This window comes from Bubalus bubalis, chromosome 2, assembly GCF_019923935.1.
Source record: "Bubalus bubalis isolate 160015118507 breed Murrah chromosome 2, NDDB_SH_1, whole genome shotgun sequence".
NCBI classification, from domain to species: Eukaryota; Metazoa; Chordata; class Mammalia; order Artiodactyla; family Bovidae; genus Bubalus; species Bubalus bubalis.
Window position 1 is genome coordinate 33,221,879 of NC_059158.1, and position 17,005 is coordinate 33,238,883.

Sequence of the window (17,005 nt, forward strand, 5' to 3'; positions counted from 1 at the left end):
GATGCTCATAAATAAAGCATATACAGAGAATACCCCATAACATACAAATCAAATGGATTGCTCTTATGTAGGGTTACTGTATACCCTGCTTTTTTGGGTCAGTCATGGTTTAGAGCCTGTTTGTCTCGGCATAATTATTAATAGGGATCCTTTCATTTTAAAAAATGTTCCAGTTGGGTCCACATAATAATATGGTCACCCTCCTTTTAAGCTTGTTAAAATTTGGAGTATATAATTTTAGGAGGAGTAAATGTACTGTGGTCTCAGAAATGTACTCACTTTAAAGTAGTGACAGATACTGCTTATGTGCATAAATAACACATGAGCTGTCTGGAATAAGGCCAGCAAGTGACCTGTCCCCTTAAGCCACTGACAATTAAAAATTTATACTTTTCTCAGTATAATTGGCTAGCAATCTTGGGTACTTTGATTGTTGGTTTTCTCTAAAAAAATATTTTGTTGTAAAATCTGCAAAGAAGGTTGGACCATGCCAGTCAAATCAGAACATTGAGTATTCTTGTTGAAAATAATACCTGTTTTACTTTATGGTGAAATTGAGCAATGAAATTAGTTAGAAATCTGCTTACCACGTTAAAGACTGGTTTCACTTAAATAGTAAAGAATAATAGTTCAATCTAATGCATTATTGTGTTAATTGAATTTATAGTGTAGTGGATTAAAATACTTTATTGAGAGTCAAACACATTTGGTTTGATTCCTCACTGCTGAGGGTTAAATGCAGTAACCTCTGTGATGTGTTGGGTGCAGTGCTGGGTGCAGCAAAGCACAGAAGTACTCAGCAAGTATTAGCTGCTCTAGCCTTAAGTTTATCAAGTAATGGATCTGGAGATGCATTTTGGATTCGTTTTAACTAATTCCAAAATCCAGGTGTACACCTTTTCTGCCCTATGATTTCAGTTGAGGTGTTTAACTTTTCTGGGTCTCAATTTCCTCATCAGTAAAATAGAATTAGGACCTAACCTTAACCTACCTCCTCACAGGATTACTGGAGGCTTCAGACGAGAACTGTGTAAATTGTTGTCTTTCAGACGTTAATTTAACTGGTTGGGTCTCAACTGGTCTACCTCCTACCTCCAGTAAAGACTGGCCTTAAATCTGCAAAAACTGCATGTATTTTAATTTGTGAATCAGCACATACATAAGATCATTGTCTTTTACAAATAATACTGTAAGTCCCAGCAATGGTGCTTAATTGATCTGTTTCCAGTATATTCCCTGCACAAAACAACTCTATACTAACTGCTAAGGGAAAAACCAATGTTTTCATGGGCACTTCATGTGTTCCAAACTAATGCTCTATCTTACTTATCCAAAGATGTCATTCCCACTTAATAGGTGGTACTGATGAGTCTTTACTTTCTGGAATGGATATGTAAGATTCTTTGTTTACACTGCTGCCTCTGATAATGCCTAATAGTGGATATTGAAGTTTAAGTTTATGAATATGAAAATAACATTCTGTCTGGCATATAGTATGTATTAGTTGCTGAAAAACTGTTGTGTTCCTTGAATTTTCACAGGGCAGTAAATATGTGAACTTTTAAAATTATAAAATATACAAATATACATTACTTACAAAGCTTAAAGTATACTTTTGCTATTTCAAATGCTGTAGAGGTTTTTTGACTGAATCCTTTATATTTCACTTTTTTTTCATATTAATTTGTTTCTGAATCTTTCAAAGACTACTCCTAAGCATAGTATTCTTTCTCTGAGGATATGCATGTTTAATAGTATTACTTTGGGATATGTTTTCAAGAAACTGTACTTTTGTTGGGTTCATCATCATCGTCATCATCATGATGAACCGAGTATTTCTAGGTACCAGGCACTGTCCTCGGTGCTTTGTGTACATTACTTGATGTCACCTATGAGAGGAGTACTTTTAATCTCCTTTTTAAAGATGAGGGAACTGAGGCAGGGAGGTGATGTGACTTGCCCAAGGTCACCTGGTAAGTGTTAGAGCCTGTATTTGAACTCCAGAGCCCAGCTCTTTACCTGCTAAACCGTGAGTTGGCATAGACAGATACTTCACAACAAAGTTCACTATGACAAACACATTGTGGAGGACTTGTGAGTTAATTATAATCAACTTTTATTTGTGTGTTCCTTGTGGGATAGTAGAAAGAACTCTGGACCAGAAGTCAGGGGACCTCAGTTTTAATCCCAGCTGTATCGCTAAATAGTGATGTGTCCTTGGGCAGTTCAAGAAACCCCTCTGGACTTCAGTATCCTCACCTGAAAAATGAGGGATTTGGATGAAATTAGTGATTTTCAAACTGTAGTTCTGAACCTCAGATGTCTTTGGTCCCCCCCCCGACAGTCCATGGGGTTGCCAAGAGTCGGACTCGACTGAACGCCTAACACTTTCACTTTTTTTTTTTCCCGCCTGCCAGCGTGCATAGTTATACTTTGCCCGTTACAGTTGTTTATCTGTTTGCCTGAGATTTACTTTTAAGCAAAGAATTCCTGAACTTAATTTTTAAAGTTATCAGTCTCTAAGAAAACTTAATGACAAGTTCCCTAGTACTACTACTCAGTAATTCATATTTTAGTGTGTTAAAACTAAGGCACTAAGGTAGAAGATGGGTGAATTTTTGTATGTGTGTAGGTGGACTGGATATTGTGGGTTATCTAAGATCAGAGTGCGTTTTTGTGTGTTAGATTTGTGGCCTTCACCCAGTGTTTTCACTCTTACTTCTTTGTTAGTTGGGGGGAACACATGCCTAATAGGATGGTTTTGAACAAATGTGAGCTAATACAGGTGAAAGATCCTTTATAAATTCTGAAATGCTTATGCAAACTCATCTCTTTTTTACATGCCTCCAGGAAATGTCCCCCTCCTTTTTCTGTTTAGTCACGTTAAGTGTGTTTTTAACCACATGAGATATTTTATTGAATTGTTTGTACTTAATATGGACTTCTCATAACATTTAATATTTTTAAAATGTGAATCTGGTCTAGAAGAGAATCTTGATGTTTAAGAGATCTCTTTTTTTGACATCCTTGTCAAATATACTTACTTCTTATTATTAGAAGTATAATTGATTCCAAATTTTTGCACATATCTGGAAAGTTAACCATTGTCACTCAATTGTGTATTATTTTATGTAGAAACAAGTGTTTTTGATATTGGAAAAGTGAGCTTGCCATTTTGTCAGGGTTTGGATGTCATGTATTTTAGGATGATCTGACAGGCAGATTGGCTGTGTGTAAGAAACATTTTTGCAAAGAATAAAAAATTTTTTGAAACTCGTTTAAGAGTTAATACTTAGGAAACTCAATATTTCTTAAGGAGAGTACTGTATATGAAAACACATGGGAAAAAAGAAAGAAAGCACATAGAGTAGAAACCTGCATTAATATGGAACTAAAGAAAAGATGTAATAATAGAACTTAATGTGTCTCTAACCAGTGTGTCACAGCTTCTTTGTCAGTAGGTTAAAAAAAAATTGCTCATGTAGCCAACTGAGATATGTAAGCGTAGTTTATAATCTATCTAGAGGGAATTTTCGTGCTTTACAAGTGTTTTGATATTTTCAAGTGTATTTTTTGAGTGCTCATATGTTGTAGCCACTGTCTTGTTTACAATACTCCTCTGAGACAAATTATTCTTGACATATCAAGAAACTAAACGAGAGGTTAGTTGACTGTTACTACCAAGTTCTAGTAGGTATTAACTTGAATTGTATATATAAATATATTGGAATTACTGTTGTGTTATCCCCAACTAGACATAGAAGTTTTAAAATTTTGCACATTTTAATTTTTAATTTTTTTTATTTTTTATATTCTCAGTGATTGATCATTTGGTGGTATTTTTCACGGCAGGAGGAAATTTATATCATGGTATAACTTGAGCTTTTATTTTTTAGGCAATAAAGCTGAAATGTGTGTAATAGTGTTGGTTTAACCATAATCTCTTCCTGCCTTTGGAGTTCTATAAAAATAAAAATGTTCTGATTATAACAGAACATTATTACTTTATATTATTTGGGATTATTACTTTATATTATGTGGGATGCTCAGATTATGAATGATTGAAATTGAGACTCTTAGATACTCAGAATCAGTACAGAGGTCTGCTGAATTAATTTTTCTCAAGAATGAAACAAAAAATTCTGCTATCTTTTAATAAATGGATAGACTGATGGATTTCACAATCCAGATTTTGACATTGTTTTGAGGGTGTTTTAACGAGTAAAAAGTTTTCAACTCTGAGGTATTTTAGGCTAAACATATTTCATGGTATTTCTTTGGTCATTTAGTCACTAAAAATATGAGCTATAAACAGAAACTGAGTAACAGGTTCATTACATTTTTCCTTAATTCACATTTGTGATGTATAACTTTATTACATTAAAACATTTTTTTTGTCATGATATTTTCTAAGAAAAGGGGTATATCCTTAAATTCCATTGTTTTTATTAAAAGATACCAGTTTTTATATTCTGGAACAGAATTTTACAGATGTGATGTAATATTGGCTATTGGCTGAATGATCAGGATTAAATATAAGTATTAATCAGTGATGAACTTATTCCTTGAGTTCACATTTAAACTGTGGCATGTTGAAATAATCTAGGTCTCCATCTGCACATCTGAATTCATTTTGTAAAATATGGCAAACAGCTGCATTTCAATTGAAAGCTAAAACAACTGTAGGACATTAACCCATTGAGAAGATTACAGTAGGTTTTCAGTTCCATGTTAACTATATTTATTAGAGAAAATTGACTTGAGTGCTTCTGCTTTTAACCGACATTTATTTTTTTTAATGTCTGGGAGATAGGAAATAAAGCATTGGAATGATAGGACTTTGATGTGTAAAAAAGTTAATGTCTAAAGAAGTTAATTATCCCCATCATCAAACAAAATGTGGGCACAGGAAATAATTTTAAAGATTCTAATGCACTATCAGCTCATCATGTCAAGAAAAATGTTATCCACCTGTTTGATTTAAGAATTAAATAACTTGACTGTGAAAGGATGATCATGGTTATAATAAACTAGAATTGGGACCTTTTCCCTCTTACTAATAAATACTCTTGATATGAAACATTTGCAGTAGGGGCACAATCTAAGAAAGCTGGAGTTTTGCTATGAAGTTACTTTCTGAAATGTCTCCTCTTCAGAGAGTGTTAAAGCAAGATGACTGGATTTGCAAAATGAAAATTACTCTGGCAGTATCTCAGAAGAGTCCCACAGAATGGCATGCCCTCAGATCTGACATGAGTCAGCCTAAATCATGACTGCTTTTGGAGACTGGGGTTAACATATAATCTTTAAGTTTAATATTTTCTCCAGGATGTCATATCTCTTGTCAGTTTCTCTTGGGACAAGTGAAACATTTTCTAAATTCAGTGGGATAGACAAGTTCCTTTTTTAATCAATGTATTCTGATTCTGTAGGACTGTTCCTGAAAGTACTTGCTTTCCTGTCTAATTTTTCCCCAAACTTGGACTGATGATAAAATAATTTTTTTTTTTAACTGAGTTCCAAATGGTGTTTCCTCTTTCTCTCTAATATTTGTAGGAAAAAAGTACTTATCCCCTCCTCCCTCACCCCCACCAAAAGTCTTTGTGAACAAACAGGACAAATTTAGGCTTAAAAAGATCGATGGTTTTTCATAACTTCTTTAGAATTTTGGTTTTCAGGCTCAGTTTGAGTGAAACCTTCTTTCTGTTTCTCTGCTCTTACATTCTCTGTCGAATGAATTTTGCCTGGCCCTTAGGCCCCTCAGATTAGAGAGGGGGTTATGTTGGCATAGAGTTGGTCCTGCCACAGAATGCTATGGGGATGTTCCAGATCTAGCCACCCAGCTAGAATGCTGCTTGCCTTAGGTCTCTGTTCTTTTGTCTTATCAGAAGCTTCATATGTGGCCCATCTCAGACAGTAGTTTGTAGTAAATTTTTTGAGCTTTCACTCATGGAAGTGAAACTGAAGGTTGCTCAGTCGCATCCAACTTTTTGTGACCCCATGGACTATACAGTCCATGGAATTCTCCAGGCCAGAATACTGGAGTGGGTAGCCATTCCCTTCTCTGCGGCATCTCCCCAGCCCAGGGATCGAACCCAGGTCTCCTGCATTGCAGGCAGATTCTTTACCTTCTGAACCACCAGGGAAGCCCACTCTCTTTCACTCATGGGGCTCCGCCTTTCCATCTCAGCCATCAGTGAATGACTGGTTCAGGTTTCCTTTATCAGTTTTAGTCTCCGTTGCCCACCAAAGTGGTCAGGTTAGAGGATGTATTAAGAAATACGTGTGACAGCAGTGTGGAGAGTGAACTGAGATGCAAGAAAGAAGCTATAAATAGAACTCAACAAGAAAGGGAGGAGGTAGAAACATAAAGTAGAATTTATTTGACTTCTTAGTAAATTTTAGGGTGCAGGAGAAGGAATCAAGGATGACTTGAGATTTTGAGCCAGGCTGACTAGTAGCAGCACTGATGTCAGTGTGAAAACAGAACTTATTTTATAAGGAAACTGATTAATATTTGTTGAATTATATTGAGGTCTTCTAGTGAAAATATTCAAGTTACTTAAACTTTGTGATGGTGAAGTAAGGATAATCTAAATTTGTCATATAAAAGTTCTTAGCGTTTTCTATGTAGACGATCATGTCATCTGCAAACAGTGAGAGTTTTACTTCTTCTTTTCCAATTTGGATTCCTTTTATTTCTTTTTCTGCTCTGATCGCTGTGGCCAAAACTTCCAAAACTATGTTGACTAGTAGTGGTGAGAGTGGGCACCCTTGTCTTGTTTCTGACTTTAGGGGAAATGCTTTCAATTTTTCACCATTGAGGATAATGTTTGCTGTGGGTTTGTCATATATAGCTTTTATTATGTTGAGGTATGTTCCTTCTATTCCTGCTTTCTGGAGAGTTTTTTTTTTATCATAAATAGATGTTGAATTTTATTAAAGGCTTTCTCTGCATCTATTGAGATAATCATCTCTACATAGAAAACCCTAAAGACTCCACCAGAAAATTACTAGAGCTAATCAATGAATATAGTAAAGTTGCAGGATATAAAATCAATACACAGAAATCCCTTGCATTCCTATACACTAATAATGAGAAAATAGAGAAATTAAGGAAACAATTCCATTCACCATTGCAATGAAAAGAATAAAATACTTAGGTATATATCTACCTAAAGAAACTAAAGACCTATATATAGAAAACTATAAAACACTGATGAAATAAATCAAAGAGGACACTAATAGATGGAGAAATATACCATGTTCATGGATCGGAAGAATCAATATAGTGAAAATGAGTATACTACCCAAAGCAATCTGTAGGTTCAATGCAATCCCTATCAAGGTACCAAGGGTATTTTTCACAGAGCTAGAACAAATAATTTCACAATTTGTATGGAAATACCAAAAACCTCAAATAGCCAAAGCAATCTTGAGAAAGAAGAATGGAACTGGAGGAATCAACCTGCCTGACTTCAGGCTCTACTACAAAGCCACAGTCATCAAGACAGTATGGTACTGGCACAAAGACAGAAATATAGATCAATGGAACAAAATAGAAAGCCCAGAGATAAACCCACGCACCTATGGATACCTTATCTTTTACAAAGGAGGCAAGAATATACAGTGGAAAAAAGACAGTCTCTTTAACAAGTGGTGCTGGGAAAACTGGTCAACCACTTGTAAAAGAATGAAACTAGAACACTTTCTAACACCATACACAAAAATAAACTCAAAATGGATTAAAGATCTAAACATAAGACCAGAAACTATAAAACTCTTAGAGGAGAACATAGGCAAAACACTCTCTAACATAAATCACAGCAGGATCCTCTATGACCCACCTCCCAGAATATTGGAAATAAAAGCAAAAAATAAACAAATGGGATCTAATTAAAAGCTTCTGCACAACAAAAGAAACTATAAGCAAGGTGAAAAGACAGCCTTCAGAATGGGAGAAAATAATAACAAATGAAGCAACTGACAAAGAATTAATCTCAAAAATATACAAGCAACTCCTGCAGCTCAATTCCAGAAAAATAAACGACCCAATCAAAAAATGGGTCAAAGAACTAAACAGACATTTCTCCAAAGAAGACAAACAGATGTGGTTAACAAACACATGAAAAGATGCTCAACATCACTCATTATCAAAGAAATGCAAATCAAAACCACAATGAGGTACCATTTCACACCAGTCAGAATGACTGCGATCCAGAAGTCTATAAGCAATAAATTCTGGAGAGGGTGTGGAGAAAAGGGAACCCTGTTACACTGTTGGTGGGAATGCAAACTAGTACAGCCACTATGGAGAACAGTGTGGAGATTCCTTAAAAACCTAGAAATAGAACTGCCATACGACCCAGCAATCCCACTGCTGGGCATACACACGGAGGAAACCAGAATTGAAAGAGATATGTGTACCCCAAAGTTCGTTGCAGCACTGTTTGTAATAGCCAGGACATGGAAGCAACCTAGATGTCCATCAGCAGATGAATGGATAAGAAAGCTGGTGGTACATATACACAATGGAGTATTACTCAGCCATTAGAAAGAATACATTTGAAACAGTTCTAATGAGGTGGATGAAACTGGAGCCTATTATACAGAGTGAAGTAAGCCAGAAAGAAAAACACCAATACAGTATACTAATGCATATATATGGAATTTAGAAAGATGATAATGACAACCATGTATGGGAGACAGCAAAAGAGACACAGATGTATAGAACAGTCTTTTGGACTCTGTGGGAGAGGGAGGGGGGGATGATTTGGGAGAATGGCATTGAAACAGGTATAATATATAAGAAATGAATCACCAGTCCAGGTTTGTTGCAGGATACAGGAAGCTTGGGGCTGGTGCACTGGGATGACCCAGAGGGATGGTATGGGGAGGGAGGTGGGAGGGGGGTTCAGGATGGGGAACACGTGTACACCCGTAGTGGATGCATGTTAATGTATGGCAAAACCAATACAATATTGTAAAGTGAAAAAAAAAAAGATAAAAAAGTTCTTAACACATCAAGAAAGGGAGAATTTTTGAGTTCTTTCTGTTTATAATCGTTAACATTGTATACTGACTGCTCAGAACTGTTCTGGATGCTTTGTTCATGTTAGTTCATTTAATCCTTACAACAACCCATCATAACCATTTTACAGATGAGGTAACTGAGGTATAAAGAAATTAAGGAACTTCCCCAAGTGCTAGTAAATTAGTGGAGCTAGGCTTCTAACCTTAGCGGTCTGACTCTTGGCTCCTCATTATTTTTATTATATTTACATTTCTTAGTGCTGCTTAATTTTATTATGTATTTTAGATTTGTTCATTCTTCTTTAACTCTGCAAACTACTTTGTAAAGAAAGTCATAGTATTGAAAAATTTATATAAACATAAAATAGTAACTAACATTTGTTGAGCACTTACTGTGTCCTTGAGATAAAAGCCAAGGCTTTCATCTACTTTTATTACTTAAATGTTATTTTCACTAATTCTTATTTAATGGACTGCCACATACAGTAAATAAAATGGTGTATATTAGGATTGGCATCTAGTTTTCCCATTATGCATCAGCTTAATTTTATTGGGAAAATAAATCACATTTTAAATTGGTGAGTATTATTTAACCATAAGACTATAACATATCACAGTGCTAACTTCTGATCTACTGATTGGCTTTATTTCTATTATTCGTATTTTTGGCTGTGGTTCAAATGGGAATTAGGTCATGTTTTGGTTTTGTAATTTTGTATCTTATAGCTGTGCAACTTTTTCTTTAAATAAAATGTTACCTGAAACCCCAATATATAAAATAGAAAAATCAGAGTTCTTGTGTTCAGGATGGCCGGTGAAACTGGGAACTTGCTGAAATATTGCTAGGGAATCTTAGGGCTCCCTGGAACACATTTTGAAAACCACTGAGCTCTGTTAAAATACTTTAATGAGTATATTTCTCCCAATACTTACTGTAAAATATGTAATGAAAAGTTTATCACACCGCAGTTTTTTGATATCATATTTGATGAAGCAGTTTTCTACCTTGCCTTTATTTGATTTTAATAAAGAGCAAGTATAGATAAATCAGATTTTTACATGAGACAAATCAGAATTTAAAAAAAAATTTCTGTCATTTTTGAAGTAATTTATAATTGCTTCCCTTTTCTATGCATTTACTTATAGCTAAATACATTTTGTAAGCTGGGTTCTCTTTTTCATTTAGATGAATAATACTGCAGCCAGCCCCATGTCTGCTGCCACTTCAAGCAGTGGAAGAAGCACAGGGAAGTCTATAAGCTTCACTGCAGAATTGCAGAGTATGATGTGAGTATGGCTGTATGTCTCACTTACTACTCTTTTAAGTTTGTTCATGTTGACAGAAGACAGCAGAAATAACAAGATTTATAAAACTTGACTTGAAAATTTGTACTTAAGTAAAAAAATGCAATAGTCTGATAACATTTTAAATAGCCATGTACAGAAGGGGCAAATTGGTTAAAAATGTAACAGTGATACTGTATTCCAAAAGTATTGGTTCATCTTCATAAAAGAATGCATACTCATGTAGACATTTGTGCCCTAATTATTATTTACCCAGATCTGTATTATGGGTTGTTTATTGTATTTTAGATTTAGAAAATTTTGACATTGATTATATTCTTGGATAGTTGGAAATATTTTCACAGAGTTCTCAAGTTTTTCTCAAATGTCAGTCATAATAATTCCATGAACCTCATTTGGTTTTCAGCTTTGATAATATTTCTGTGTTTCAGAACTGGAGAAAAAACTTAGGACATTTAAAAAACACATTTATTTCTTTTTTCAGAAATTGTGTATTCATTAAGATTTCTTTCCTAAGGCTCTTTTCAGCTTGATTTCTGGCTTCTTTCATTGAGACTGCATAACTTGATCTGATGAGAGGTAGCAGATTTATTAGAAATGTCTGCTGGCACATATTAGTTTTTCTTTATTATTGGTTCAGGAGACAATTTTCTGCATATGGGGGACAGCACATTAGAGCTCTTCTTTTCCTGTGGCTACATTATTCATGACATACCCAGCAATTTTAAAAGAATGTTTCTGTTGAAGTTTTAAGTGGGTGTATATTGATAGTCTTCATAGTGGATCACCTCCCCTGTGAGGTGATTATCGTTCAGAGGAAAAATGGAAAAATGAGTTTGAGCATGTATTTAATAGTTGCTTGGTAAACATACTTTAAACAGCATTGGAAACATTCAAGTCATAGGTTCTCAAACTTTGGTCTTGGGATCCCTTTAAACTCTCAGTTATTGAAGACCTTAAGCAGTGTTTGTTTATGTGAATTGTTTCTATTATTATTCATTGCTTAGAGTTTAAAACTAATAAAAATGATTCATGTGAGAAATAATAAGCCTATGATATGTTAACATAAGTAATATATACCCTATAAAATAATTATATTCTAAGGAACACATTTTGTTAGGTAAGATAAAACTAAATTAAATGTGTTAATTTAGGAGTTCTATGAAGTTAGGCTGTCTTTTAAATTAGGGAAACTTTTAAGGGTTTATGCTTGTATACACTTTGTATATTTAAAGATTTTAGCTGTAGTATAGTAGCTTTATGCTAAAATTTTATGTTGTACTGTTAATTATGTTTAAAAACTACTAAACGTGTTTTAGAATGTTTATAATATAAAGCAAGGAAATTCATTTTCCTGTAGAGCCAGTTCATTAATTTACTTTGTCATTTTAAGAACTTTTAATTTTGAAAATTTCAAACTCATAAAATCGTTGGAATAGTATAGTGAACTCCATACATCCATCCTCAGACTAACGGTAATTGTTTTGCCAGTCTTCTTTAACCTTTTCCCCTAGTCCTCACTTTTTAAAAATGAAATTATTTTAAAGCAACTCTAAGCTATCATATTTCAAATTTGGTATTATTTATTAAAATAGTATATTTATTATTAGGTGGAAAAACATGCTTTATAGCTGAGATCAGCAAACTATAGCCATAGACTGGCTGCTTGTTTTCAAAAATGAGATTTTATTGGACCACAGTCACAGGCATTGTTTATCTATTATCTATTGCTTCCTTCATGCTTTATGGCAGAGTTGAGTATTTGTGACAGAGACCACATGGCCTGTAAAGCTGAAAATATTTACTATGTGGCCCTTTACAGAAAGTTTGACGACCCCTGATCTATAAAAACAGCTTTCTGTAAGAAGAAAGCCGTATTTCTTTTTGTCATTTACACTTAAAAGAGGTTCTACTTAGTGCATTGGATAGACTGTATGCCACTTAAGAAAACTGAGGAAAAAAAGAAAATAAAAGCTAAATTCAGCACTTTCTTATTAAATACTTTTGCAAACATCTTCCCAACTAATGTGCTTAAGCTGAATTCAGAATGCAAAAGTTATTGTTGGCCACAGCTTTGGAAGAAATGTACATTTTCCTTCTATTTCAGACCTCATAGAGAGGCTACCTCTAATAGTTACATTCATCATTATAGTCTGAAGTTATTTTTTTCTTCTTATGAATTGCTTCATAGAACAGAAAAATGGGGCCAAGATTAGGGGAATCCTTTTTTAATTTACCAATCTTTTCTGATAGCATAATGTTTTCAGGCTTTTGATTATATAAAATTAGAATCAATATGCATTTGATCCTTGCTTATATGATTTTAAATGAGAAAATGCAGCTTTAAGTCTCTGTGTTTATTTCATGTTGTAGGAATTTGATTCTGTGAATCTTTACTCTTTTTCCTCTGCATTTTCACAGTTCTAAGCCAGTGTGTATTGTGTTGCTTCTTTTAATCCTCTCCAGCTACTGTCTTCCCCAGCCATTCACCACAAATGAGCTGTTTTTTCTTGACTCCATGACCTCTAAATAAGTAACAATATTGTAGTGTCATTTCCAGGGAATGGCTTCACTGAAAGGTGTCTAGTTGTCAGGCACAAATGGAATTGTCAGGATCTGCTATTAAATACAGAGCTGGCAGCTGGTCTGTTTTCCTATTAGAGGCTTGATAGGACTGATCATATTTTAGGTTTGGGTGAGAAATACTTTGAATGCAGCATTCTCTAGGACATGCTTCTACATATTCTAAACTAAAGGATTGGTGGTCAAACAGTTCCTGGGGGGGTTGGAAATGACAGCAGCTTTACCTTACCATGCTTGTAACTTAACACTTTTGCTCTATGCTCCTTATCACAGCTTTTTGAATAATATATTCTAGGAAGGGTCCAGAGGCTTTTCATTTAAAGTTATTGAACTTAAGTAGCCTGTAAATTAGAAAGTAAAATCTTTTCAACCCACATTGCAGGTATTTTGAATGATTTATTAAATAAATTAATTTAAACACACATCAAGGAATCTTCATTGAGTTTTTTCTTCCTTATTTTACTCTCTTATAAATTTCTTTGCCTGGTTATATTGTACTCTTGCAGGTGTATAGGCCTGGTGATAATGTCAGGTTTCACTGCTTGGTAGCATTTAGTAATTCTCATGTGACCAAATTAAAAAAAAAAAGGATTTTGTTTGCATGCTACTTATATTTTCTAAGAACTCTTCCAAATGAAATTTCATCCTTATCTAAAATCCACAGGGTGAAAAAAGTGTTTTCTAAATCAGAGTTTTCTTTATAGACAATGAAATTCACTCTTTTAGTTGTACTATTCTGCAAGTTTTGCATTTTTTTAAAAAAGCAACATTATTGAGCCCTTGTATGGCAAAACCTGAATGCCTTCGAGATAGTCTAGCAGTGGAGGAGGGTTGTGGAGATGAATGAATGTCACATGGTAGAATGTGAAAAATCCCATGGTGATACTAGGTGGGGAGTGATGATCTGAGTGTGGTCTTCCCGAACTAGGTCAGTACTCCTGACTGCCTTCTGGAACATCCGTTAAGTATTCTGTTAGCAGCTCAAACTTAGTGTGTCCAAAAATGAACTTGTAATTTTCTCAGTAAGATTTGCTTCTTCTCTTGGGAATTTTGGGATAAATAGCAATAACCATATATACATTGCTACAGTAGAGTAAGGGCACAGTTGTGTATGTGAAATGGTATCATTTGGCTATTATATAACATTAAGAAATGAGTTGTGAAAGAATGTGTTCCTAGTTCTATCCATATCTTAATCTATCAAGGGATCTAACATATAAATATATGAATTGATAATTGATATGTATTAAATGGCTACAGGGTTCCTTCAAACACTGAGTTTCCCTGGTGTATTTAAGTTTTTCAGGAGGCTGGAGCAAAGAAATTCTTAACCGTGATAAGTGGTAACATTAATATTATTATTACAGTTTCAGAGATGCTTTAATAAGGCCAATGATAATAGCAAATGCTGTTGTGTGTACCAGGCATTCTCCTGAGCACTTCCGCATACCATTTCATTTACTCCTCACACAACCCTTTGAGGATAGTGTTGTTTGTTCCCTTTTATAGATGAAGAAACTTGAGACACAGGTGTTTGTAACACCAAAAATTGCCATTGTAGCAAGTGGTCAAATCTTGCTTTGAAACAAGAAGTCTAACTCCAGAGTCCATGCTCTTAACAAATTAGGCTAAACTACATTTCAACTAATAAAACTTATTTTGATTTACAAAATTTAGTTTACAAATGAAATTTTACCAACTTATGTGTCACTAGTGTGGTATAAGGAAGTAATAATGGGAAAGGCGAATAATTGGTTAATTACGTTATTTGTGATGAGGGCTAATTTTTATAATAAATATTGGATTAATTTGTATTTTCATATTATCATAGCATTTGTTTCAATTTCTTATGTCTAACCACCAGATCTTCTTAAGCAAGGCCATATCTCTACCAATAAAAAGTATAATTTTTCATAGAAATTTAATACTTATGTATTCCTTACTGGATGGTTATATGTGTGATATTTCATAATTTTGAATATAAACATGGCCACACTGTTGAATAGTTAAATATCTATCCTACTTTTGTATTTTGTCACTATTAAATGATTTATTTTAATTCTTGATATTTAAATTTCATTAAAGTACACGTAGTACTTTCTGTGAAATTCATCAGTTTGGAATGCTTTAAGATATACACTAGTTTATAAATATAAGAATAATGAACATTTTCAAATTGTAACATAAAATTGGTCATAATCTTTCCTGAAAGTGAGAAAATGTGCAAAAGTTGATTTAGAACATAAAAGCACTGTGAAGCTGAAGGTTTATACTTTTCTTCCTTTTAGAAATGAAGTAAGGTAATGGTTAAATTGCTCGATCCATTTAAATTAAGTACTTGCACTGAAAAGGCATATCGTTTTATAAATGTGACAAAATACAGTTTTGAATTTGTATTTAAATATCTCTATCAATTATTTCATGAAAAGAAGATAGCTAGGCCTTTTATTTTAAGATACATAATTACTAGAGGGAAAAAATTCTGTTCAGTCTTAGAAATGAATTCTTGAAATTCAGGGAGATAAGAGTCATTTAATAATTCTGTGATGAAAATCTTTGGGCCTGTGGGGGAGAATTCATGATTTGTCATTCTGAGATGGTAGTACTGCGCAAGCGCAAGTTCCCACTGCTGGTCAGCGGGAACACCTGCTCTGAACTGCTTTGGTGGCAGCACCAGGACCTAACTGATTGATGGTTATTTACTGACTGACTTACCGTTCCTGTTAATATTCATACATTCTACTGTGCTCTTGAGTGCTTCCCTCAAGAGTTATGTAGTATATGGCTTTTGTGTAGTAGTAGCTTTGTAAAATTGGAAAACTTCTGAATTCTGAAATACTTCTTTCAGATAAGGCACTGTAGACTTGTATCTTACCTTATACGGTTTATATGAAAATTAAGTGAGGTACTGAGAGCACATGAAAAACACTGGCCCATGTTTATTGTTCCTGGCACATGATAAATGATGTGCTATTAGTACTTATCATCATTGTACTTAATGATTATAATCATCAACCTGTTGATTTAGGAAGTTTATAAAAATTTTTCAGATGTAGGGAGAAAAGTTTGCAGTTTTATGGAGAAAATTTTTATAATTATAGAGAAAAAATTAATTTGTCTATATTATACCATGCTGTCCAGGAGAACTTTCTGTAGTGATGGAAATTTCTGTTTCTGTACTCGCCAGTAGATAGCCACTAACCACAGGTACCTTTTGAGTACATTAACTGAGTGAGGCAACTGAGCAACTGAATTCTGCTCTTTGTTTTAATTAGTTTAAATTTAAATAATTACATGTAGTAAATGGCTCCCATTTTGGACAATACAAAAGAAATATGGAAAATAAATACATGAAGTACTTCTTATCTGGTATGCTTATATTGTTGAAATTGGAAAGATACATTTTACATGTTACATGATTTTGTTTTGTATTTATTCTTAACGCTGTCATCCATTAACTTTTTACTCCTCCTTTTTTGGGTTGTCATTGTCTCACAGTTTTTCAGTGATTTGGGGATGTTAATTTTTGGTTACTTTGACAGGTCAGATTTGATGGGGAGGTTTAATATTATTTTCATGTTCTATTTCGTAGGCAGTCTGGATAATAGTGAATATTAAAAATGTTCTGTGAATTTACTTAACATATTTATATTTAGTCTTTCTGAAAATTCTGTGATTATTGCTCTGGGTATATTATATTGCACTTAATTATCACGCCAGTTGTGTAACTGAATGTATAACAGCATTGTGAGTTTTGGGTGCTTGTTTTCACGTAGCTGGATTTGCAAAACTTTTGTTATCTATATAAAATTTAGCAGTATGTCGCATAGCATTCTGTCAGTTCGTTATTTTTATTGTAAATATGCTGAGATTTTGAAAACTTATTTTTAATATGTGAAGGTCAAAATTAATCTTTGAAAAAGATACTCAATAAAAATGGATTCATAAATGCTGAAAATATAGAGTGGTTACTAATTTGGGGTAGGAAATTACAATTTTTTACCTATGATTATATGTTTCCTCCTTACAAGAAATTCTGTTGATACAGAATGTAAACAACTCATTATATGGGTATCTATCATGT

At 33.9% G+C, this 17,005-nt stretch overlaps 2 protein-coding genes across 6 annotated transcripts in view; one reads left to right on the forward strand and one right to left on the reverse strand.

Annotated features, from left to right (window-relative positions):
* Positions 1-17,005, reverse strand: part of RUNX2 (RUNX family transcription factor 2) — a 351,373-nt gene that overhangs the window by 306,100 nt on the left and 28,268 nt on the right. The window lies entirely within an intron of this gene.
* SUPT3H (SPT3 homolog, SAGA and STAGA complex component) overlaps positions 1-17,005 on the forward strand; it is a 411,938-nt gene that overhangs the window by 2,384 nt on the left and 392,549 nt on the right. For both annotated transcript variants that reach the window (XM_025261004.3, XM_025260996.3), the window contains exon 2: positions 10,220-10,320. In XM_025261004.3, the coding sequence (XP_025116789.1) occupies positions 10,220-10,320 (101 nt within the window). The remainder of the gene's footprint in view (positions 1-10,219; positions 10,321-17,005) is intronic.